The sequence below is a fragment of the Cucumis sativus genome, chromosome 6, assembly GCF_000004075.3.
Source record: "Cucumis sativus cultivar 9930 chromosome 6, Cucumber_9930_V3, whole genome shotgun sequence".
Taxonomy (NCBI): Eukaryota; Viridiplantae; Streptophyta; class Magnoliopsida; order Cucurbitales; family Cucurbitaceae; genus Cucumis; species Cucumis sativus.
In genome coordinates this window covers 313,679-339,411 of record NC_026660.2, presented here as the reverse complement: position 1 = coordinate 339,411, position 25,733 = coordinate 313,679, and the positions used below count along the sequence as shown (strand labels likewise).

Here is a 25,733-nt window from a genome sequence, read left to right as displayed (position 1 = left end):
AATAATGTTGTTCTAACCAATGGGAAAAAAAAAGGTTGATTGAAATAAGAAACAGTTGAACTTGAAACAAATTGCAGCAAAAACATGTGAAGAACATTCTTAACGTTTATATTTAAGAATGTGATATCTTATTCACTAATATAAAATAATAAATGATAATAATGAAATAAAATCCCAATTTACCACAAGGTCATTTCTAAACTATGGCTTTTGCTTGTCACAAATGAAGCAAAAGCAAGAAGTAACCCAAAAATAAAAAATGAAGAGAGGATATTCTATCTGTCCTATTCTGGGGAACAAATGAAGTTATCTACAAAATCTATGTTTCTTTATACAGTCGAAAGAATGGTACTTGCAGTTCCTACTTCCCAAATAAGAATTTATGCAAATTCAGTAAGGCTTACGACTTTTTGAACACCATTCGACCAGACTGATCCTCATCGAAAAACCGTTTTATGAATTTATCCCAACTATCCCTTTGTTTGGTTGATGATGCTACCGATATGTCTTTGATTGATTGGCTAGAATTCTCACCTTCTTCCAATTCACTGAATGTTCCATAGGAGAGTGGTAAGTTTTCATCAGGGATTTCCAATGCGGCAGCTCGCTCGAGGGCTGCCTTGTACTCTTCACCATGTCCTCGTTCTACCGAAGCTTGCCGTTGCATCCTCTGCTGCACTGGGATTTCTAAGGCTTTATCATTCTCCATCATGATCTGGGGAGAGGAAAAAACACAATATGTTTCAACCCCATTTCAATTTATGCAATTCTCCACCAAAACTTGTATCAATCATCAACGTAGACAGGTTGTCCAACATCAAGCTCATTAACTCAATGTTGAATCAATCCTATGCAGAAATGTTTGGCACGAAGAACTTGTGAATATTAACCGACATATGAATGAATTTCATGATATGAATGTGGCTAGGAACTTTCAGCAGTTACCCTTCATAAATTGTAAGATAATCTCATGGAACTTAACTACTGAAGCAGAGGCAAGTGAGGAGAGACACTTACATCAAGAGCCTTCTGGGACTCTCTCTCTATCCAGATAATAGCATGGTCTGAAGTAGCATTGCATGAAAGGACTAAATGCTCAAACCTCTTGTCTACAGGCACTGCTGTCTTTACAACTGGAGGAAATCTTCCAATCCTGCAAAACGATATACCGATCAAAACCAACAAATAGGTGGCCAAAATTGGCTTGAGTTCAAAACTAACGTTGAATGACCAATGAACACTCCTAACCGGAGCCACACAAAAAATAATAAAAATAAACTGAGAGAAAAAAGGGAAGAGAAGGCAATTGGAGAGCTGTGAACAAGTTATCGTAGACAACAACAAAAGCTTGAAGGAATCATAAACTAAAAGTGACGTTTGAGATTAGGCACTGAAAGCTAATTTTGGGCTAGCTGCTAGACGTTGATCTTAGACTGTACATGTAATAGAATCCACAAAATTAAGTATGTCAAGCATCCATCTCCGACATTCAAGGATTTCTTTTTAGTTGCAGCTGAGCAATAACTACCATGGCCCTAAGGGTGAGGTTATCCCTACCCACAAACCTAAAAAAGAAGTTCTAATTGTTAATAATCAACAAAAGGCTGTAGTTGCAACAGAATTTAGAATGATTTGTACACCACCAAGAAAGATTGTGTTGCACTAGACCGAATAATGTTGGGTTTATCTGAAGGTTTTCCTGGAAGAATATGCCTAAGGTCATAATTGATTATCTGTAAGCAAACTGGTGCATACTTCATTAGAAAATAAGCCAAGGGAAAACAAGAGTGAATAGCCGCATTAAGGGACAAGATGTACAGAAGAAAAATACATGATGACTTCAGTTCTAGGTGGTCGATTTTGCCCTTGCAGGCGCCCTTCACTGAAGTTGCTCAAGAACAAATATGGACTAAAAAAGTTAGCATGTGCACCACTCCTAGAAGAATATGTCAAAGAACTATCAAACACGAAATTGAACGTTTAAGAACTGATTAGATACTTTTAAAGTTCACTGGCCTATTGAACACGGACATAAAAACTCATAGTCAAACCTCTAATTTAGCCTACATTGATAAACCATAAAATATAGTAGGAGTAAGCAACAAAATATCTAATTTTAACAAAAACTAAATGAGTATATACTATGAAATAGTATATTTATCAAAGTTTTTATCTTTTTTAATGTAATTTTTTATTTCAAAATTGTAAATTCAAATATGCCTACACATAGAAAAGTTGTTTTTGGGATCACAAAATCAAAATTATTTTTCAAAAGCAAATTTGCCAAGTGATATTTGCTTAGTCCATTTAACTCAACGGACCGAAAGCCTAAGACCCTAAGAGTTCCCTAACTAGTCAAAAAACATCAGATAACCAAAGGAGGAATCCTCCCTAGTTCAAATAACTTTGAACTGCTTGAATTTAACAAAGCCTTTCATACCTAAAGGGTTTTCGCTCAACAATGTGATAAAGACGACCAGGAGCATACAGCCGTCTTGGATCTTTAAGCATCTTCTCCTCCATCGTGCATGTATCCTTCAAGCACATCACGCATAATAAACATGGTAGGCTGTTCAAATAAGGATACTCAATCATCATACTGTAGAAGACCCGGGAGAACAAGTGAATGTGCTTAACTTCACAGGCTAGAAAGAAGTCTTCAACAAATGAGCTTCCACATAAAGTCCAACATTGGACAGCTAAATTTTTTTTCTCAAGTTCTTTTCGATTATTAGTACCATACAAGCTAGGTGAACATAGATGTAAGATATGTCCATAAACTTCAAAAAATTTAAAAGGTGCTGAAAAAATTGTATTTTTACCAGACAAGAGATTTGAATACATCCTCCAAAGCTGTAGTGGTCCGAGGCAAGAAATCATCCTGATACATCACAACAATGCACATTGACCTTAATCACTTAATGCCAAGAGAAAATAATAAATGGAGATTTATTGCTCTTGAGAGAATAAGCTCGGGTCTGAAAAAGTAATCAACAAAACTACACTATTACATCTTAAATCTGCAGAGTGCAGAAGTAAAATAAAACAAACTAAATCATCAAGCATATGAAATGTGCTGCTTTGCACAGGACACATATTCATCCCATAGTCCTGAAACATCAAACATTGAGCTTCACTTCTCTGAAAAATGATATAGAAAATAGTATGCTCCCGTTTTTTATTTTAATATTAAAAACACGATAAGACATTCTGTTGCTTCGTACCCCCCGGGTTGTAATATTGTACCATCGATAACATTGTTCTTGTAAAAAACAAAAAAGTTATGTTGGTTAGTGTCAGAAAGCATTTCCAATATTGATGCATTTCCATTATAAACTATATAGTACATTTTCACTATGATGAAAAACTTTGAATATGATATGTTACAGAGTACAGAGTACAGAGTTCACGGATACAATCCCTTATATACAACATATCCAATATGGTCATAACTGAATTTAACCACAAAACCCATTGATTCTTTTTTCACCATGAATCTAGTTTACTTCAATTCAACGTGAAGCCTACAAAATAAACCAGATTGTGCTTAATCTAACACCTCAAATAACTTAAACCTATGAGTTATAATCAATCAGAGAAAACAAGTTTCTTTGCAGCCATATTTGATGACTCTACCTGGAGTACTACAGAATTGATCACATCTGCATATCTCACTGCCAAATTTAGTGACATACACCGAGGAGGAGCAATAGCAAAGCATCTGATCCTCTTCCTCTCAATGTTCCCCAATCTATCCTGTTTCTGCAGTGCAACTATTGTCAATAATGACACTACTCCAGCCCCTAGGGAATGCCCAACAAATGTCAAGGTGTAACCCGGATTCTTTTCAACCAGTTCTCTTAACACTTCACATTCTGATTCAAAAATCCATACAGCTGCCTTCAAAAGACCATTGTGTACATACCCACCACAGAGCTTTGTCTGTCCAAGTTTGTTATCCAGCAGAACTGCATAATCACTTTCTTTTGCCAGGTTAAGTCCTCTAACTCCCAAGACTACATCACCATGATCATGATCAAGGTAAATCATATATGGGGAAACACGACCAAGAGTTTCTTCATAATCCTTCCGTAGTAATACCCAATCGGGATTAATGCCATAACCACCTGGAGGAGCCCAAAGTGGGTTCCGAAGATCATCTTCATATACAGATAGGATTAGTCGACAATATCGAGGGATAGGTTCGAATTCCTCAGTAGTGGCCAGGCTCCAGTTTTCACTTTCATGGCCAGCATTATAAAGAAACTTCAACCACAACCAACGAGCACATGCTATACAGTAGACACCTTCAGCGACCGGAATACAACAGGCCAGTGACATAGAAAACGAAGCTAGGAACACAGGAAGTTATCAGAATCAAATACATCCAAATATGAAAATTTAAAAGCTCAACTCACAAAGAAGAATAATATCCAATTCTCGTGAAAGGAAGAAAACCCCAAAACGGTATAACTTTTAACAGAAAAGAAGAGTGTTTATAAGAGTTAAGACTGAAAATAAAGAAATTCAACTGGCTCTAAGACTTCCTGAGATTCTGAAGGAATATTAGACCAATTAAAACATCAAGTAATAAAAAAATTACATGGGAAATGAAAAAAAAAAAAAATACAACATGGGGAATGAAAAAATTAGCAGGGGAAAAAAAGAACCAAGGATTTCAAAATCTTCCCAGAACACTAAAATTGGCCAAAACAAACTCAAATATTCCAAAGAAACCTACTTGAAGAGAGGACTGTAAGAGTTCCTCTCGAACTCGCAAGTGAAAAGCTTATACAACCAGCAAACTTATGAGCAAACAAAAGCATATAAAAATCACCGGCCTAAAGGCTAATAGAAAGAGAGAACCCACAACAACCCATCACAGAACACCAACTGGGAAACCCTAAATCATCACTAAATTGCTCATTCATCCATCAAAAATTTCAAGAACTCAAAGAAGAGGAAGCAGAGACAAAAAAAATGGTGGGATATGTCAATCAATCCAAGGAACATAATTTTTCCCAAGCCAGAAAAGTGGCATCCTCAAGACACAGTTGTGAACAGAGTTTCAAAATTAAGTACGATAGTAGACAATGAAGCGATTATTCAATAGTAAGAGACAGAACTACAATAGGTGGAAACCGTTGTCTAGTGAGAAAAAACAACGGATAGCAAAGAAAGACAGTGGAAAAAGCAAGTATACCTGCCACAGCTAAGGCCAGTCAAACCCATTTCACCCACGAAATTAAGCATCTACCATAAGGAAAACGAAGATTCCACGAGGTTCGCATAATTTAATTAATTTATTAGAGAAATAGGTGGGAGGATTATTGAGAGAATTAATCACAATGATGGGGATTCTTGTACTTGAGGGACCAATTTTGGGCCCGATTAATTGCTACTAAAATGAACACAGCGGATGCAATTGAAGTGGATGGCAAATTCTTTGAAGGCCCATCTCTTGGTCGCATCGATCTTATAATCTTAGGTTCCCTTTCAAAAGCGCAAGAACATCGATTGTCTGCTTCTACAGAAACGAACAACAGATAATTGATGGATTTAGCTTTTATCGTTTTGGTTCTTATCTTGGAAATTCGTACAATGGCAAAAACAAAACAAACAAGTCTATTGGGAAAAAGTGATCTCAATCTTTGTATTTGAATTTGCTTTTTACTTCTCAATTTTCAAGTAAAATTTCCATCCAAAACTTTTCCAATATTTCACACGTAAACTCATTTTGATGGGTTAAAGATATGTTTAGTAGAATTGATATTTTGTTCCATCTTTTCAGTAAAAAATTCCAATTATATGTTCTAATTCAAACAATCCACTTAATAGAAACAATATTTTTATGTTTTTGTTATATCAAAAAATTGAATTTTACATTTTAAAATACATATATTTATTTTTCAATACAATAAATACTGTGTAATGTATTATAAATTATATAATATTACAAAATAATAGTTATTAGAAAAATTGGTCGTTTCGTATAATAAAATCATAGAAAATAGTATCGTTTGTACAAGGTATTTATGAAGATCTAAACTCGAACCATAAACCTTATATACGAAAACATAAAATACAATTTTGTTAAGGTAGTTTGTTAAGGTATGAAAAGGAAAGATTAATAAAATAAAAGAGCGTTTTGCATGGCAGTGATGGGGTATTGGCTGTGTAAAACGTGATTGGTGTCATGCCAAATTGCAATAGGGACGTTGGTGGGGTGGGTTCATTTCATGCACACACACACACACTTTTGTATATTTGAATCACAATTTGTTCTCTAATCATCTTTTATTATTATTATTATTATTGTTTTTGTTGTTTTCTTTTCTATTTTGTAATTTATTATTACTATTGTGTATGTGAGAAGGGTATGTATGATGTGTGAAAGAGGTGATTTAATCGGAGGATAAAAATTAATCTTTGTCTTTACCTTTTATTTTATTCTCCAGTTTTATAAGAGTGGTTTCATTTTGTTTGTGAATTATCCTCTAAACTCGACTAATGTCAATTAGGTCAGTTTTGGATAGTTGGATCGAGTTTTGGTCTTTTTCTTTTTTTTTTGTAACATTTACTTTGAATTACTAATTTAAGCGGCTTTTAAAACATTTTTAATTAACTAAAGTAACATTTAGTTGGAGTATGATTCCGCTGATCTTATTAATGTCATTAAGTGTAAGTTGTTGGATTTTATTACTGAGGTTGATGTGTTGTTTGTGATTGCTTGTGTGGTTTCTTTTGGTTGGTTTGCATGATGCAAATAGGGATGCCCACCGCCTTGCGTGGGTCTCGATGATGGTGTTTGGAAGGTAGTCAAGTTTTCATAGTTTCTAGTTCTTATAACTCTCGTAGGATCCCTGGTAATATTCCAAACACTTTCTTCTTTTAAGTAAGAAGCTTGTGGTTGTAGATAGTTTATTTGGATGGTCTTTTTTAAGTAACATTTCTTTAAGTTGTTTAGATGTTTGTACATAAAGTTGTAAGAATAGTTTAAACATTTAAATTTATATATCCAATATCAATAAAACAAATCTAACATATGCATAGATTTGTATGTATGTCAGTATACATATAATTATTTTAAAAATAACGATAAAAATGAATAAAAGGTAGAATAACTTATCTATCTGCATTTCTTCGTAGAATTCATTTTTTCTAATACTCTCTTTACTTTTCCTCCTAAACAAATTATTATCCTCATTTTCGATAGGGTAAGTCCTCCCAGGAGCTTCAATTCTAAAATAAAATAATAACACCTCTACCTACATAATTTTGTCTATAGTACTCAATCAAATGTCATAAACAGTTGTTGGGATATAATGTTTGGTGTTAAGGGGGTGTCAACTTAGTTGAGATGTCCGGGTGCGCCTCCTGATCCCTCTAGGTCTCCTTTGTTTACTACTTCTTTTTGGCTCTCTTTGTATAACTCTCTTGTACTTTGAGTTCTTATTAATAAAGAAGTTCTTGTCTTCGTTTAAAAAAAAAATGTCATGAACAGTGATAAGTCGGGTTACTTACATGTGAATGTAATATTTCAACTCTATGAATCAACCAAAATTGTAATATTTGAGTAATTACATTGATCCGCATCTTTTTGTATAGAAATATGAGTTTCTTTCAAATACATGCCATTTTATTAACGTTATATCCATTACTTAAAAAAAAAGTGTCTAAAAAGTTATGGTTTATGCATTTTAATTAATATAAATTTATGACTAAGTTACAAAATCAATTAGTGATAATTGATAATTGTTTATCAATATTTATTAGTGTTAAAAATATTAATATTTTTGTATGTTTGTAAATAATGAATGTAATAATTATTTTTAATTAAAACGAGACGATGTCACGTGGAAATTGATATAAATAAATTTAGAAAGAGAATTTGTGAAAAGAAAGAGGGAAAGATCAAAAGACTTGAGAAAGATTCTCGCCGGTTGCCATTGCCGGTACCTTCTCGAAACTCCGACGCAAACCATGGCTCTCAATTCCCTCTCCTTCTTCTGGTGAGTTTTCTTCCTTCCCTTTTTTTAACTTTCACATGAATCTTACATTGAAACACGCTCAATCCTGAAGAAGAATCTTGTTTAATTATTCTCAATCTCGATGCAATTTGACTTTGAAGTTGCTCTCTGTTTCTGGATTCCCTCACATCTCTCCTCTTTTTCGTGTTTTAATTTAATCATCTTTAGTTATTTTTCAATTCAGGATTGCTTTTTGTTTTTTCTTCTATTTGTCTTTCAATCTATGGATGAGAAAGCATTTTGATCTCCTAGCTCTGTTTTTTTCTTTTTTTGTTGCTATCTGTTCTTTTACTTCATTTTCAACTTATAGTGTTTGGAAAATTAAGTTGAGTTCTGGTAAAATAGTGGAACGAATGCCATTTTGTTACATTTCGCTTTTACTTGAAAGAAATTTCTGGATTCCTATTGCTATGTTTAGTTTGAATTTGGTAAGGGATTAGAAATGGTACCGGATAGAGTTTGATTTGACTTGACAGGCTCAGTTAGGGTTTTTCTATTTCCGGATAAACTCGGCGCTTTTTGCTTAGTTAGGTGATTTATTGTTTTTACTTTTTGTTGAAGGAATGCAACTCCAAAATTGACCCCACCTACAACTCTTAATGATGTTCATTCGCCATTAATCTACTATCGCAATCACAACGATAAATTCAGGCTCTGCGACTGCTCTAGATCTAGGGTTTCCAGTTCAGTGCAATGGATTGTTAAATCAGGAAGTTGTAGGGGAGGGCATTCGGTTAGATGTGTTAATGTGATACAAGGCGTTCATTGTGATGTTGATGATGAAGTTTACATGAGGAGGTCTTTGGAGATTGCAAGGAAGGCAATTGGGCATACAAGTCCTAATCCCATGGTGGGATGTGTGATTGTGAAAAATGGGGAAATTGTTGGTGAAGGCTTTCATCCTAAAGCAGGGCAGCCTCATGCTGAGGTAAACCTTTAATCCTAAATTTCTTATCACATTTTCTCTCCTCGTCAGTACTCTTTTCATAGTTGATGTGTTTTGGTTTTACAGTGTTAAAGAACTGCAGATATAAACCTTTTGGTAAAATTGTTCTTGTTAGTTTCTTGTTGAAACCTTATCCATGTATTTTATGATGAAAAAGTGCTGCCCATTTTGTAAACAAGAGATAAAATGAATAGGTATTTGCTCTGAGGGAAGCTGGGAGTTTGGCAGAGAATGCAACGGCATATGTGACTTTAGAACCATGCAATCACTATGGTAGAACTCCACCGTGTACAGAGGCTCTAATAAAAGCCAAAGTGAAGAGGGTGGTGGTCGGCATGGTGGATCCCAATCCAATTGTTGCTTCCAAGGGCGTGCAACGACTAAGAGATGCAGGAATTGATGTGACTGTCAGCATAGAAGAAGATTCCTGCAAAAAGCTTAATGAAGCATATATTCACCAAATCTTGACTGGGAAGCCTCTTCTCACCCTAAGGTAACTTCCATCTGAGAGTTCTTCTAACAAGCATTTTGAGCCAAAAAAAAAAAAACTCACTTTACAAGCACTTTTCATTGAGCACTTCAGTATGTTTGAGACTGATATTGAGATGGTTATAATCATTATCATCACGCTCAATATCACTCACAAATGTACCTCTATCATCAAAGTCACTCCCAAACATGTCACATGTACTTTTTTACCTTTCGGCAAACATCGTGATTTGAGCTAACAATGACCAACGGGAAAGTGCTTTTAACCATGCTGAAAACACCCCTAGAACATATGATCCGTTGTAAGTTCTTTACTAATACAGAACCACACCTGACTGACCACAGGTACACCCTCTCTTTAAACGGTTGCTTCCTAGATCAGGTTGGGAAAGGAGCTGCAGAAGCTGGTGGCTACTATTCTCAACTATTACAAGAGTACAATGCTGTTATAATTTCTCCTCCCTCATCATCTGAGGAGTTCGAAATTCCTTCCTCCAATGAACATGGAGCCAAGCAACCCCTTTGGATCATTCTATCAAGTCCCGATGGTTTGATAACTGTTCCTCGCATTACTGACCCAACTACGAAAGTAGTAATCTTCACAAACAAAGAAGTAGTAGTGAGCGAGAGAGAGATTGAAACGGTAGTTCTGGACCAATTAAATATGAACAACATTTTAAATTACTGCCAGAGCCAAGGACTAAACAGTGTAATGTGGGATGTGAGAGCAAAGTTGGGAGTTCATGAAGAACTAATAAAAGAGGGAATTGAGGAGAAATTGTTGCAAAAAGTAGTAGTGGAAGTGTTGCCACAATGGAGTGAGAGCCAGAGTGAAACTTGGTTCAAGAGTATGGCTGAAAATTTGAAGTTGAAGTGTTTGGAGCCCAGGATGTGTGGACCTAGTGTTGTATTGGAAGCCAATCTCTAGCTTTGGAAATTACAAATTTTCAATTAACACAAATCAAGGTAATACCTTACCATTCTTTTTTTTTTTTCTTCTTCTTAAATATAATTCACTGATTATGAGCTAACTAAATATGATGGTTAAGGCATTGCTTCTCTCTTAAATCTCTTACTTCTTCTATATTTGTGTTGTAATATTATGATGAATAAGTGTAAAACTAGTGGGGGAGACACTTAATTTTTCTAATTTTTTGTTGTTTGAAATCCAATAATCATCTTAGGTTTTTACTTCATTTTTTTAGTTTAAGCAATTGCCTTTCTAATCCCATGAGCTATGACCTCAATATGCATGCTCCCTCTTCTATCAAATCTCAGGGTTTGAGAGAAAAAAAATATTAAATACTTTTCAAGTTAAAATATCTATTAATTTTAGTTTCCACACATTTTCAATCAATTTTAAATTTAATCATTCTAAGTTGACTTAATCTAAATTCATTAAGCTATAGAATGTATGTGATTAAGTTTCCAAAAATATGTAATAAGAATGTTAATGTTATTACCTTTGGTACATTCGAGATAAGATAGAAGAATCATATGGACCGTTTAAAACAAGTTCAAAGTATGGACCAACAAAATGTTTACTCTCAACACAAAGAACTTCAACTTTTGCTTTTGTCAACTTGAAGAACTTCAAATTATGTACTAACAACATATTTACTCTCAACGTTATTAATACTTATAAATAATATAGACTAACCAGTGTTTCAAGTTTTCAACTCTTTGATTTCATATTTATGATATGATATTGAGTTAGATTAACAAATGTTTCATTTAAATACAATGTATCAATCGACATGATTTATAATTAAGAATGGTAAGATTCACATATGGTCAAGTCGATGTAAAACCTGTCTTGATTGGAGCTAACGCAGGAAGCAAAAAAAGAGTCTTGATTAATTTTCAATGAAAGTGAATAATGCATCCTCTTCAACTTTCATCCATGAATGGATATTTTTACATTTTTATGATTCGATATCGATATAAGAAGTGAATCGATATTTTCATTATATTATAGAAAAACATTCAAAATATAACAAATAAATTTTAAAGTGTCATTATTATAGATATAGTAAAAATAATAGACATACTTACTTATTTGAAAACAATAAATTAAACAAACAAAATTATTATAATAAATTAAACAAATAAAACTATTATAATATTTAGTTAGGTAGAAGACATGTATTGTTGTTATCTTCTATCTATTCATTATAAAAGTTTCATGTCACCTTTTACCTTTACTACATTTTTTTAAATTGTATTAAAAGATATAATTTTAGACTTTCTACCTCAAATTTTTGTTTAGGTTTAATGTAGATATAACCATTAAAAAAAATATCAAACTATTTACAAAAATAGCAAAAAAAAAAAAAAGAAATAAACAGACTTATCAACCTATATCAATAATAGATTTGCACCAAATTTCTATTAGAAAAAATTACTTTTGTGTAATATTTGTATGATTTTTTTTTTATTGGAATATTTTGATTACGTCATGTAATTTAATTTCTTTTGTTATTTTGATTCCGATTGTATCTACACAGAAAAATTTTGCATATTTTTGGGTTGCTAACTCAATGGTAGAGTACTCGGCTTTTAAGTGCGGCTAGCATCTTTTACACATTTCTATGAAGTAACAGATTCGTCCATACTATCGGTAGAGTTTGTAAGACCGCGACTGATCCTGAAAGGAATGAATGGAAAAGGCAGCATGCACCAAATTTCTATTAGAAGTTGATAATCTCCATCAGAAAATTTGGCCATAATTTGTAAATTGTTTTTTTTTTTTTTTTTCTTTTTGGGTATTTATAAAGCCCTTTTTTGACAATCTTAAATTTATTTTTTCAAAAGGATAAAATAATTAAAATGATTTGAGAAATAAATTATTATTGTAAATACTAAAAGTGAAATTGGACTAAAATGGAATAATGTTTGAAATATAAGAACTTAATTAATTATAAGTTTTATGAAAGGGTAAGCTTAGCTTAAACAATTTCAAAGGTAATTTGGGGATTTCTACAATTTGTTGTCATCTCCTTCCTCAGGAAACCCTTATTCAGGATTCGAGAACCAGAATTTTTTTGAGGTTTCATTTTCCATGGAGGAAACCAAAGCAACCACAGCTCCATCTCAGACATTGCCTCCTCTTCCTCCCAAACTTAAGAAGCGCCCATTTGACAGAAATGCTTACATCCAATTTACAAAGATGCGCACCGTTATTAGAGATCTTCGACCTCATTTTCTCGAGGTTATAATCTCTGCTTGTTTTTAACGATTTTCTCTTTTTTTGTTTATGGGTTTTCCTTGTATTTGGTCAAATTTTAAATTGTGATTTTGTAGCTCGGAATTGAGCGGGCTGTCTGTTTAGGGAAAGTTTGTTTGTTTTGCTAATTCAGTGTGTTTGAGATTATTTTCTCTCTCTTGAAGGTTATCAAGACCCCTGACTTTCGCAATTGCAAGGCAGCTACTGAAATTCGAGAGAGTAAGTGGTATTTTGATTCACCTTCCAACGCTCTGACTCGATGGAATATTTTTCAAATTTTCATACTGTTCGAGATGTATGTAGCTTGAGAAGCTAGTTTGAGACGATCTGACTGACCCGTTGGAACTATCTTCTTGTTTTCTGTTCCCATTTTGCTTTCTCATTGGTTATCTATTAATGTTTATGTATCATGGTTGCTTCTCTGAGATGTTTAGATTTTGCTCAAGTGATTACAAAAATTAGGATCCGAAAAGAAATAAAATCAAGTTAATCTTCTTTAAGACTTCTCTTGTTTCTTAGCAAAATGCATCACATATGAACATTGTTCATGAGGTTTCAAATTGAAAGCACCCTTTTTCCCCTTCTCTTTTTAATGAATGACTATCGAGGGAGGTGCCCAAAAAGCGGAAGTATGTTCCAAAGAGTCTAGAAACAATTTTGCAGCAATGTTTTTGTCCCCTTCATTATCTATGCACGCTACCCACCAACTTGGATAAGGAGCAGCGTTAAGATTTCTTCTTCTTCCTTTTAACTTCTCATGCGGCACTAAGGTTCTATCTATCTTGGTAAGCCTTCCATTCTCAAACTTAATTTTCAGAGAACAATTGAATTTTAGTTGTGCATGAAACACATGGAGGCTTAGGAGAAAGACAACATGTGGGAGGATAATTTTGTGTCATTAAGAAATTGTCAAGTCATATCCAAATGGGAGTTCCTTCCCATTCCCTATAAAAGAAAAATCTTGTGGAATGTACAACAGGTCCTTTGGTGTGTGTTAACCTTTGTATTCTTTTTCTTTAGTGCGAGGGTTTACCACAATAATGTTCCAACTTCCAAGGGTCTTTGTCAAGGGTAATCTTACATACCATTTTCTCTTCCTATATAGCCTGTGGTTTGTAGGCTGACTAAGATAGAGTTTTAGCATTTGGTGAGATATACACGTTTGGTGGGATTATCAACCGCATGTTCTCCTCCGTCTTCCACATTGGTTGAAATTTTTGAAAGGTAAGGTACTCTCTCGTAACTCCTCCTTGAAGTACATCTCCTCTCAAAAGCCCCCAGCCTGCTCTATTTAAAACCACTTAACTATCGAATGCCTTATGCCCTTACGTAATGACTAATTTCTCTATATTCTAAAATTTGCCTATTGATAATGACAATTACTTTGATCCCAATCACTCTTTGTTCTCAGGGTTTTGTTTATCAACTAGTTCGACCAAATTTGTGGATTGAGCATCAACCATCATGGGTTGCTCTAGTGATAAACAAGGGAGCATGACCTTGATATTGAGCAAGAGGTCATGGGCTCAATCCATGATGGCTATTAACCACCTACCTAGGATTTACTATCATACGAGTTTCCTTGGTATCCAAATATTGTAGGGTCGGGTGAGTTGTCCCGTGAGATTAATCGAGGTGCAACATAAGTTGACCAAGGCACCTCTATGAAATAAAATCCCAAATTTTGGAAGAAATTTTGTCTCATGGGTTTAAAGAGGAAGAAAATTATTTTTTAATTGAGTGTCAGACCCATTACTGTACACACATGCCTTCATGAATCGAACTATTATTTTTCTAGTTGAGCCTTGATATCACTCTAGACTCCAACTTCTCACGTGTAATGAAATCTGGAACTCTACTCCCTTGAGCAGTTATTCACACAAGCAATTAGATCCTTGAGGTGCATGCCCAACCGCCTAGGCTACTCCTTGGGATTCTTCTCAGCCATAATGTTCATAACACTGCAAGTCTGCAAGTACGTCATAGTTTTTTGTTCCTCCAAAACTTGGTTCTGAAATTTTCTTTTGTGGCTTTGTCATTCTCCCTGTTCTTCCAACCGTTTTGCATTTATTTTGCTTCTTGATGCCATCTGGGCACACCATCAATGACTTCAAGGTTCCAAGTCTGACCCAATGATCTTTTCTCCAAAACCTACCTCGTCTCAAGTCCCAACCCCCTACCTTCCCCTCCCCCCACTCTATTCTGCTTATAACCACTTCACCAACAAACTCCTTAGTCAACAACCAATATCCCTCAAATATCCTAAGATTGTTCATAACTATTTCATATCCCATATGTGATGACTGTAGGGGAGCCTTGAAAGATATCTGTAGTGTGTAGGAAGATTTGGTAGAGAGTAGATCCGATTTTTTCTTGCTAATGGGTCCAGGGAGAGGTCATCGATACGATTTTTTCCTGAAAGAGAATTGAAAGAGAGAGCTACTTCACTTATATGAAGTTAATGAAATCTTTTGTTCCTGGCTAGGCTTGCTCATGGACTTGTCCATCCAGAAATTGTTCAAAAACATGGGATCATTCAAAATTCTTTATTTTAGTTTTTGTTTTGGGCGGGGTGGTATTGTTTCAACAAGTCCAATTATTGTGGAATGCACGATCTGAGTCTGAACAATGACCGTAATTTTAGTTTCACGGAAATGTATCTGATGCAGGAATAAAGGTTCTACAGGACGTGTATACAATGATGATGGCAGCAACTTCAGAAACTCTTTACATTGAGAAGACCAGTAGTAATGTGCTCGATGGTCTGGCTCGAGAACAACACCATGATGGTAATCTAGGGGACAAGTCATCTACAAAATCATATGAAAGTAATAACCCTTCAAGTAACGCCCCAGAAAAGCAGCGTGCGAATGATGGCCAGATATCTGGATCTTACGTTGTTGGTGGATCGGCATTTGGCTGGAATTTTATTGCCTTCACAGGTACTGAACCGGTATACTATGGAATTACGAAGGAAGTATTTCGAGAAAAGAATCCCATTGATTCATCTGAATCATGATTTTGAAATTAGTATGCTAGGGAAGTGTTCTATTTTATCAGGACTTGAGATGAACATTCAATAGATGCAAATAGCTTTCTATTTAGAATGTGAAATTGTGAATCTATAGTGTAGAAGTTCAAGTAATGAAGATATTAACACTGATGTTCCTTTATCTAATGCCTTTGATGTTTAACATCTGGAAATGGTGTCTTTGTTGAACCAATTTCCAAGTTATGTAATTTTTCTTTCTGTACAAAACTGTTGCTGCTGAAACATAGTCATATTAATCTTCTGAAAGTCCTCTTTACTTTTCATCATAGTGAAACTTCTATTATTATTCTTTTAGTGTCAAAATACTATTTTTACGAAAGAGTTTAGCACTCCATATTCCACACAATGACTAATAGTTTCTTTTTTCTTTTTAAGAAAAGAGTAATATACAACATTTACACTTGGAATGAAGTTGTTATAATAGATAGATAATAAGTGTATAACAACATTTTTTTAAAAAATAGTTAACATAGTAAATATCGTCTTTTAAGTTAGCGTGACAAACTAATATTTGTAGCATGGTTTTCGATACTTTTTCAGATAACAATAATAAACTAAATTCAAGGAGAGAGGAAGGTCTACTTCAAGGTTTGAAAGTGAAACCTTATCTATAATTTGTTAATATGTCCATCTCATTGCATTGAATTATAGGCCCACCTTATTCCCTATCAATTAATTTTGTAGCATATGTTGCTCAATGGAATTATACCCTTAAATTATCAAACTCTTCAATTTATACAACCATTCAAATTGGCTAGTTTGAGATCCAAATTAAACTTTAAATTAATTTAAACCATCAATCATCATTAACTGAAGTAAATTTTAGGAGCAAGTGCTTTTATTAAAGACATTAGGGACAATAATTCCTTTGTAAAAACAGGGTCAAAGTCTAGGACCAACTTAATTAGTCTTAGTGTACTAATAACAACAACAACAATAAATTATTTTCTTAGATAAATTTCAAGGAAAATTCACATCCATAAATTTGTAGAATTTTAATTTGTGAAAGATTTTCTTTGTTAACTTTTTGACTTCTAAAAGGCACTTCCTAGAAACAATTTCCCACTTTTTTTTTTTTTTTTATGTTATCAAGATTTATATTTGGATTTTTTAAAATTGTTAGATTATATAAAGAAAAATATTAATATATAGATGTATAGTTTTAGTGGCAAATAGTTTTTAGGTGTAATTTAAATACTTTCATATTTAAGAGGACAGAGTGTTGAAATCAACCTTGAGGAATTTAAATGATTAATTTCTGGTGCAATTTCCCATTTATTTTCTTTGTAATTTAATGTAGTAGTTGAGAGAAAAAGCAATTGCATTTATAACATTTGTTGGTAGTATTAATTTAGACTCTAAACTATTGATTTTGTTTATTTAAACTATGTTTAATTGTATCCGTTTAAATTTTTTTTATTATATTCTATTTGGTTAGAAATACGATGAGATCTACAATTTCATGATTTTGTCAATTAGCCTCTAAATTTATACAAACTAATCAATTTGGTTAGAAAAAGTTTGCCCACACGTGAGAATTGATGCATTCACCGTTTTAAAATACAATAACAGTAATAAATTTTTTGAATTGGATTACTTACCTAAGTTTTAGAAGTTTAATTGAAAAAATAAATTAACAACCTTCCAACAAAAAAAAATCATAAATATGAATAATTATTGGTTTAAAATTTAATTAATATAAGAATTTTACGTTAGAAATTTTATTTTAAATAACAAAATTTACGAGTGTACATAATTGGGTTGGATCGAATTAGAAAGATTTTTTTAGATCAATTTGAATTTTCAACCCAGGGTTAACTAGTTGGGTTATTATTGTTTTTAAGTATATTTTTTATTAACTTAAAATATTTAAATTTGTTTACATCACTATAACTAAAATTTCACAAAACTCAAATATTAAATATCAAAATATAATACATTATCTATCACAAACTTCAATCAAACATCGTAGCAATACTTATAAGTTGTAATGCTTATTTTAATAATATTAAAAGTTCTCAATCCGAATTTTAAAAAATGTAATCCAAAGCCAACTCAACTTGAAAAAACATAAAAAAAAAGAGTTATGCTCAACCCAACTTTTACAATTTAGGGTTAGGTTAGGTAGTCAAAGGTATTTGAGGTGTCGGATTATTTGAACACCTCTAACCAAACTTTTGAAAATGCAAAATATCACAATATGTTTGTGATAAATGACGATAAACACAAATATGATAGACATAGATATTAGTCTATCTTAGTAATACCATCGTAAATAGTCTATTTTGTAAATGTTTCAATTCATTTTACTCTATTCGAAAATAAAATAAAAAATTAACATTTGTGTTAAAATTTAAGCATAAATAAAACTCTAAACCAAATTAAATCCTCTAAAAATACAAAAAATAAAAAAGATAAATAGGAAATTTAAATGTTTATAAACTTTGAAGTTAATTTAAAATGTATTTAGTGGAACCAAATTCTTTGACATATCAATTTCTTTTTTTAAAAAAATAAAATATATTTGTTTATATCATAGGAAAAGAAAAGTAATGAATAAAAGTTAGAAGAAGTGGGAAATGAAAAGAGAAGAGAAGTGGAAACTGCCTTTACTTTGTTTGTGATAAAATGAGTAATAAATAGTAACATAATATAGTTGAAATTAAATTAAATTTTGATCATTTGCTCATTTAATTATGTGTTAATATAATAATAATAATAATGTGTTTGAACAAAGAATTTAGGTAATTAGCCTTTGTCATATCATTAGGTGAAAATAATCATAGCTTTTATCATATAAAGTATGCTTTTGTCATTAATGTCAATCTCAATTCACTTTAATAATTCAAAGTACAATGACCCCTAATCTTTTTATTAGTAACTTTGAGGATTCTATATGTTTTATTCTTTCCATTTTCTATATTTTACCTTTCCAAAGTTCTACCACATCTATCTATATGTATATATATTGACATGATAGATGTTGATAGACACTGATAGATTACGAAATTTAGTTGTACTTATACATATTTTCACAAGTTTTATCATTTAAAACGATTTCTTTTTGTTTAACCATATTATTTTTTTCGCTTTTAAGCTAAAATAAGCTTCTAAAATCTAACTCAATCTTGAATTTGATTATTGTGAGTAAATCGTACGATAACCTTTATTTATATACGAAGAAAACAATGTAACGTTTTGAAATATTGAAACCAATATAAAGTATATATATATGAAGACTAAAAATGTAATTTAACCTCAAAGATATTTTTGTTAAGATATCTTTTGTTGTATCCAACCATCTAGACCTTATTTGATTAACTTTAGGTCTATTCAACTTTTTGGATTTGTTATACAAATTCAAAATTGTATGGCTACCTTTTCTCTTCAATATTACCATCTAAACAAACCACTGATTTGAACACGCGACCAATAGAAAAGGTTACAAATGTTTTAACAATTGACTATGACTTAGAGAGATAGAAATAAAAATTCAAATCAAATATCTATCGGTTGGTAACATATTTATACATTTATATCAACTAAATCATGTTCATTTTGACATCTATATGTTTGAGTGAACTTTTATTATTATTAATGAACGAAAATATCAAATCATTGTTGATCGAATAAATGAGATTGAAAGTTCAAAACAAGAATTAGTAACTCACCATATGAAGTATACGAGTGTGACAAACGTAATATTTGAATATGAATATGAACGAAGAATAAATAAAATAATAATAATAGAAGGCGAGATGTTGGGAAAGGGAAAGGAAATAAAATAATTATTATGATTAACAAAAAAAGAAAATAAAAAATAGGAAAGTGAAGTCAATGGTTTGACTTAATTTATTTAATGAATCTTTGGTTTTGTTGCTTTCAAAAAGCATATAAGTATTCCTTTTTGGTGAATTATTTCTTTTGTAGTTTGATTCAATCTTTTCCTTTTATTCATTTCATTTTTCATTCCATACTATACTTTTACCCAATTAATTTGTGTGTTGTTAAAATAATAGCATTTTTTAAACTTTAAAAGCAACCAGCTAAAATTCTCGGAGATTATGTGGTTCATTGGGTTGAATCTTCATATTTAGTCGGATCATTTCTCTACTTGAACGTAGATTTGACTCTATAGTTTATATATGATATGTTATTCACACAAATTTGAATAATCCATGTTATTAGTTTGTTAAATTTGAACACTAAAATGCAATGTTACAATTTTCCGTACCAAAATGAAATAATTGTAGATGTGAGATTTAAAATCACTAAAGCGTATTCGTTTACTTTTTCATTTTTTGAAATGTTTGGATTGCATAAAATCAATCCATCCACGTGGGAATATGACTAGCAATTCGATTACAAAAATTAATGGTCAAATTTAAAAAAAGCAAGCAAGCATGATGACAATATTTAAAAAAGAAAGTATGATCTCTAGTGGTGTTTACGAACACGCGATATTGTAAGTCGTTATAAATATGTTGGGAATGAAATTAAAAGGAGAATGATTTTATGGGTAAAGTTATAAAAAAAATGAGAAAGTTTTAGGTTGTTAGATAGGAAAGGTGAAGTAATAGTGAGTAAGAATAGGGAAAAGGATAAAAATGGTTGCTTAATTTACAACCTAATGTATGAGATGTATGAGGGTAAGCATTGGCGGTGTAAGGTGAAAGAAGGATATAATTGATGTGCATCCATCCAAGAGAAAGAAAGAAGAGTAGAGATGTAAGGAATTGGAGTTTGGAGGTGAGAATATCAAAGCCAACGTAGAGATATTTTTTGAAAGACTAAGAGAAAGAGAAAAGGGAAAGAAGAGAGAGGGGTGTGTGTGTGTGCGCGCGAGAGAGAGAGAGAGAGAGAGTGTCACATGCAAACAAACAAACAAAACCCGATTTCTCACGGTGGCTGGGACCCATCCACCACTTTCATTCTCACTCACACACTCCCTCTTCTTGCACCGTGTTTTCACCTTCCCCCAACGGGACCCTCTCCCCTCTCCCCTCCTCTTTCTTTCCTTTCTAAATCAAAATCCTCTCTTCTTTTTTTTTTTTAAAAAAAAAAAATTTGAATTTTGGGATCCTTTCAAGAAAAATGAAAAATATGTTAGAGATTTGTAAATATTTTGAAGGAAAGGAAAAGGGAAAAATCCAAAAAATGAAAGGGGGGTGAGTATGTGGTGGTGCTCATGGGAATCTCATAATTAGGAATTCACATCAACATACTCTCCAATCACGCGTTCAAAAGCGCTTGTTTCTCAACTACTACAAACAATGATTTAATCAAACAATTAATTCAATTAATAATATATAGAGAGAGAAGTAGAAGTAGAAGTAGAAGAAGTAGAAGAAGTAGAAGAAGTAGAAACAGAAGCAGAAGAAAGTGTAATGTTATCCAAAAACAAAAAGTGCTTTCTCTGTTAAGAGATTTTGTTTGGTTTCTCAAATTATCTCTCTTTCTTTCATTTCTAAAGCAAAAACAACCCATTACCCACTACTCTCTCTCTCTTCTTAATCACAACACAGAAGAGAGAGAAACCAAACAGAGTGAAACACCCTTTCTTTCTTCTTCTTGCCCTAGAAATATGTATTCTGATAAGGACTTTTGCTCAGTGTTTCCGTATTGAATTATTACCTTCTGGGTTTTTGTAGTTATTGCTCTTCTTCAATGTGTATCCACCCAATTTCCCTTTTTTCTCCCCCCTGCATTACCCTTCTCTCTTTTCCCCTTTCTCTGTTTGTTTGAGATTCTTCTGCTTCTTCTTCTTTTTATTTTTATCTTTTGTTTTTTTTTTTCTCTCCTAATTTTCATCTTCTTCTTTGCATGTTGTTTCATTGACAAAAATGGGGATTTGGGTGTTTTTGTGTTTTTGAATGAATGGCATTTTGATGTTTTCTCTCTTTTGTTTGAGTTGATAAAGGGGAGAGAGAGGAGTGGAAGCAAAACTGGGAAAGTGTTATTTTCGTTCTCTGTCCTGTTTTAGCTCCTTTTTTCTTTTAGCATTTCTCAAAGTTTGTGGGATTTGAGTGGTTTTTTTTTCTTTGTTTCTGGAGTTTTAACTTTCTTCCACCCTTTTCCTTTTCTTTGCTTTATTTTTTTTTCCCCTCTCACGATTTGAAGTTTATTCCTGAAAAGATGCTTGGTGTTTAAGGTTGTTGATAACGTGCTGCTGTTGGTTGTGGACCGGTTTTAGTTCCTCTGTTCCCTCTATCTTCAACCTCAAGCCTTTTCTTTTCTTCTCTCTTTTTTGTGTTCTTATCTGTGTGCCAAGTTGTTCTGTCTTCTAAATCAAACCCCCTTTTACTCTTTTGTTATGATTCTTCCCTTTCCCTTCAATTCTTCTGCCTCTTTTTAACTTCCACTTTTCCAGCTTCATTTCCGAGAAATGCATGGTTGTTTCAATTTTCTATTGACATCCTGACCTTGTAGAGACTCTCCTTCCTGTGTTTTTGCTGTAGTCATAGTACTTCTTCTTCTTGTTGTTTAGATATCAAGTTAAGTATCAGAAGTAAGTAGATGGATCGAAGGGATCCGATGGCGTTATCGGGGTCGCAATCGTTTTATATGCAGAGGGGAATTAGCAACTCTGGGTCTGGAGCACAGGGTTTGCGTTCCTCTACTAACCCAAATGTGGCATTTCAAACCAACACTGGAGGGAACAATGTTGGATCAGGGTTGCCAATGGACCCTAACTCTGGTATTTCACCTTATGGTGGCAATGTAGGCGCTCAATCTGGTGGAGTGGTTGCCAGCGAGCCCGTGAAACGCAAGCGAGGCCGCCCACGCAAGTATGGAACTGAAGGGACTGTCTCTTTGGCACTCTCTCCCTCCCCTTCTGCTGTAAATCCAGCCACTGTAGCTTCTTCCCCAAAGCGTGGAAGGGGACGGCCTCCCGGCTCTGGAAAGAAGCAACAATTGGCTTCTCTTTGTAAGTTTTTCTTTAATACTTTTGGCACTCTTATCATAATAGATTTCTTGCACTGGTTTCATGAAGAAGCTTCTCTCTGTTAGTTAAAAGAGATCAATGGTGGACTACTTTACTATAATTTAATGGATAAATGTGGCAAAAAGAGGAGTAGGGGGTGGGGTTTTAATAATATAAATCTATACTGTAGCATTAATAGTATAATTGTTTATCTTGGGAGACTTTAAAAGGTTGAATATACTTAACTTTTCTTATTTGTTTTAAACAATTTTAGAAAATTGTCTTTCGCATGAATAATTTCTAAGAATGTTTTTGCATCATAAAGACTAAACTTGTTTTAAATGATACTTTTGTGTTTCTTTTTCCTTTTTAGGTTTAAAATCTATTTAGATTACTATACTTCCATTCTTGTTTTATCTTGTCCCTAACTTTCATCTATTTTACTTCTTCAATTATCAAATATTTTATTCTAGGCCTAAGCTTTAAATTAAAAACTGTTCTTGGAGTGGCCACCAACTTCAACTAGAATTAAATATTGGATAATAATCACTTTTGGTCCGTGTACTTTCATGAACATAACGATTTAATCCTTGAACTTTGATTTCTAATGATTAGGTTCGGTTCTACTTTCAACTTTGTAACAATTTACTCCTTGTAACAACTTCAACTTTGATTTCAAATAGTTCTTCAGTATGTAATAGTTTAATTCCTCTGGTAAGAGTTGAACTTTTTATATTTAACGATTTTGACTTTTTAGCTTATAAATATTTTGAGCTTTTAATTAGTTTATTGATATAATATACCTATGTAAAAAATTCCAATAAATCTTAACAATGATTTTCACTCTGAGAACTATATCAGCACAGGGACAAGTGTTACAAAATTGAAAGTACCAATATATTACAAATCAAAGTTAAGAGACAAGAAGCGATTATTAACCTTGAATATTTGTTATAAAACTAAATGTGTTCTGAAGCCTGATATTCGACTTACGACATCCATCCCCAAACACAAACTTACTTGGGTAGATCTGAACATAACATGCTGTGACCATGCTCAATATTTTGAAAATTTATTAATAACTAAAATAGAAATTTGGAATACATCTTAATCTTTTGAACAGATTCCTAAGGTATTTAATTTCCCATAATTTGTCTCGTATTTTGAACAGTTCAATCCTCTCTTGCAGGCTCAACTGAATTGAAAAAAAATATTAACTCAATGGGTTACCAATTCACAGTTTCACTAATATAAAGAATGCATTTTTTCCTTTTTGTAGGTGAAACACTTTCTGGGTCAGCTGGCATGGGTTTTACTCCACATGTTATCACCATTGGAATAGGAGAAGTATGCTGTTTCTTCGTCTGTCTGTTTCTTTTATCTTCTATTCATATCATTGTTAAATTATGACAAAAATTCTATAATTTCATGTGGGAAGTGTGGGGTTTTTATACATACACTTCTTTATATGTGCGAGTATCTATCTATCTATCTATATATATTTTGTTTGGTAGAATATCATTTCAAATGAGCCAAAACTAAACATTAATAGTTCAGAATTAAAATGATAATTAAGAAAAATGGAGCAATTAAATATTTAGATTTTGATCATTTTGTTGAAAGACTATTTTCATTCAATGCCATGTATTTCAAAAATTTGGAGGTAGCAATTGTTCCAAAAATAGATGTTTTATATGAGATGCTGGGCATCTTATTTATTTGATCGAGAAACTACATTCATATTCAAACCTTGATGTTTATTTGACTATTATGTAGGATGTTGCTGCCAAGATCATGTCATTTTCACAGCAGGGACCAAGAGTTGTATGCATCTTGTCAGCAAATGGTGCTGTTTCCACTGTTACTCTTCGTCAGCCTTCAACTTCAGGAGGCACAGTTACATATGAGGTTTGTCTATTTTTTTTATGTTACAGATGGATATATATTTTCACATGATAACTATCTGACCTTACGTTACATTTTTTGTTAGCTTGAGATTTCTTGCCTCTGTTTTAAAAAAAAAATCTTAGCTTGAGATTTGATTCCTATCGAATGACTTAGAGCAACTTTGAGCAATTTTAGTCTACTGGATTCTATAGAACTGACTTGAACTTGTGTCATAACTCTTGAGTTCTGTATCTGAATTTGTTATCTGCAGGGGCGTTTTGAGATAATATGTCTGTCGGGCTCTTATGCTCTTGGTGAAATTGCTGGTTCTAGGAACCGCACTGGTGGTCTTAGTGTCTCCCTTGCTAGCCCTGATGGGCGTGTTATTGGCGGTGGGGTAGGAGGAGCACTTGTTGCAGCAACCCCAGTTCAGGTAGCTTCTTTGTTTTGGTTGGTTCTGGAGGCTATTGCTATGCAATGCTTTGTCAAAAACTCAATTCAAATGTAAACTATTATATACTATAATCAAAGTGCTGTGTAAGGAGTATGAATTGTCATCTGAGTTTTATGGTCAGTTGAATCTATGACATAAAACTTTAGAGTCGTTTCTTTAACCAGGAAAAAAAACTAATTGAAACATGAATGGCATTATTAGGTGATAGTAGGAAGCTTCATGTGGGGTAGTTCGAAATCAAAGTACAAGAAGAGGGAAGCTATTGAAGGTGTGATTGACTCGGATCATCAGTCTGTAGATCATGCAGTTGCAATCGCGAGTGTGCAGCAGAATCAGAATCTGACTCCAACATCCTCAGTTAGTATGTGGCCATCCTCACAGTCTCTGGATATGCGTAATGCTCACATTGACATTGATCTGATGCGCGGTTGAGAGCGAGAACAAGTTCAGTTAATTTTTACAAAGGTCTTTGTTAGAGTACTTGTGAAATGTGTAGGTTGTGAGTGGGATTGAGTTTGGATTTATGTTGCTGTGGTTAGATCCTGATTATTGACATTCTAATTTGTAGTTTATGTTTCTTTTGTTTTCCTATGTTAACCAATGAAACATGAATCCAAGTCTGGCTTTGTGAAAATTCTCTCTGATTCCAATCTCACACTGCTCTTTCTTTCTATATTTATTCCATCCTCCTCTACGTTGTTTATATAGTAAAAAGGTTACATAT

General features: G+C 33.0%; 4 protein-coding genes across 6 annotated transcripts; 3 read left to right on the top strand and 1 right to left on the bottom strand.

Annotated features, from left to right (window-relative positions):
- Positions 1-85: 85 nt before the first annotated feature.
- Positions 86-5,583, bottom strand: LOC101223172 (hypothetical protein). Of its 3 annotated transcripts, XM_011658035.2 has the most exons (6): positions 5,204-5,583; positions 3,637-4,352; positions 2,823-2,881; positions 2,441-2,569; positions 1,018-1,153; positions 86-715 (listed from the first exon to the last, which is right to left on the bottom strand). In XM_011658035.2, the coding sequence occupies exons 2-6, from the start codon at positions 4,339-4,341 to the stop codon at positions 401-403; spliced, it is 1,344 nt and encodes a 447-aa protein (XP_011656337.1). In that variant the 5' UTR covers positions 4,342-4,352; positions 5,204-5,583; the 3' UTR covers positions 86-400. The 3 variants fall into 3 exon arrangements, with proteins under 3 accessions (XP_011656337.1, XP_004138505.1, XP_031743495.1); XM_004138457.2 differs by lacking the exon at positions 5,204-5,583 and having other exon boundaries at positions 3,637-5,197; XM_031887635.1 differs by lacking the exons at positions 2,441-2,569; positions 5,204-5,583 and having other exon boundaries at positions 3,637-5,197.
- A 2,296-nt stretch (positions 5,584-7,879) lies between these two features.
- On the top strand, positions 7,880-10,661 carry LOC101202904 (riboflavin biosynthesis protein PYRD, chloroplastic). The gene is made up of 4 exons (XM_004138458.3): positions 7,880-8,012; positions 8,592-8,958; positions 9,171-9,469; positions 9,811-10,661. The coding sequence occupies exons 1-4, from the start codon at positions 7,984-7,986 to the stop codon at positions 10,391-10,393; spliced, it is 1,278 nt and encodes a 425-aa protein (XP_004138506.1). The 5' UTR covers positions 7,880-7,983; the 3' UTR covers positions 10,394-10,661.
- Positions 10,662-12,405: 1,744 nt separating this feature from the next.
- On the top strand, positions 12,406-16,011 carry LOC101203384. The gene is made up of 3 exons (XM_004138460.3): positions 12,406-12,676; positions 12,856-12,910; positions 15,361-16,011. Exons 1-3 carry the CDS (start codon positions 12,527-12,529, stop codon positions 15,708-15,710), a joined length of 555 nt encoding a protein of 184 aa, XP_004138508.1. The 5' UTR covers positions 12,406-12,526; the 3' UTR covers positions 15,711-16,011.
- Positions 16,012-21,103: 5,092 nt separating this feature from the next.
- On the top strand, positions 21,104-25,666 carry LOC101203138 (AT-hook motif nuclear-localized protein 9). The gene is made up of 5 exons (XM_004138459.3): positions 21,104-22,671; positions 23,948-24,015; positions 24,445-24,576; positions 24,827-24,988; positions 25,211-25,666. The coding sequence occupies exons 1-5, from the start codon at positions 22,260-22,262 to the stop codon at positions 25,439-25,441; spliced, it is 1,005 nt and encodes a 334-aa protein (XP_004138507.1). The 5' UTR covers positions 21,104-22,259; the 3' UTR covers positions 25,442-25,666.
- Positions 25,667-25,733: the final 67 nt, after the last annotated feature.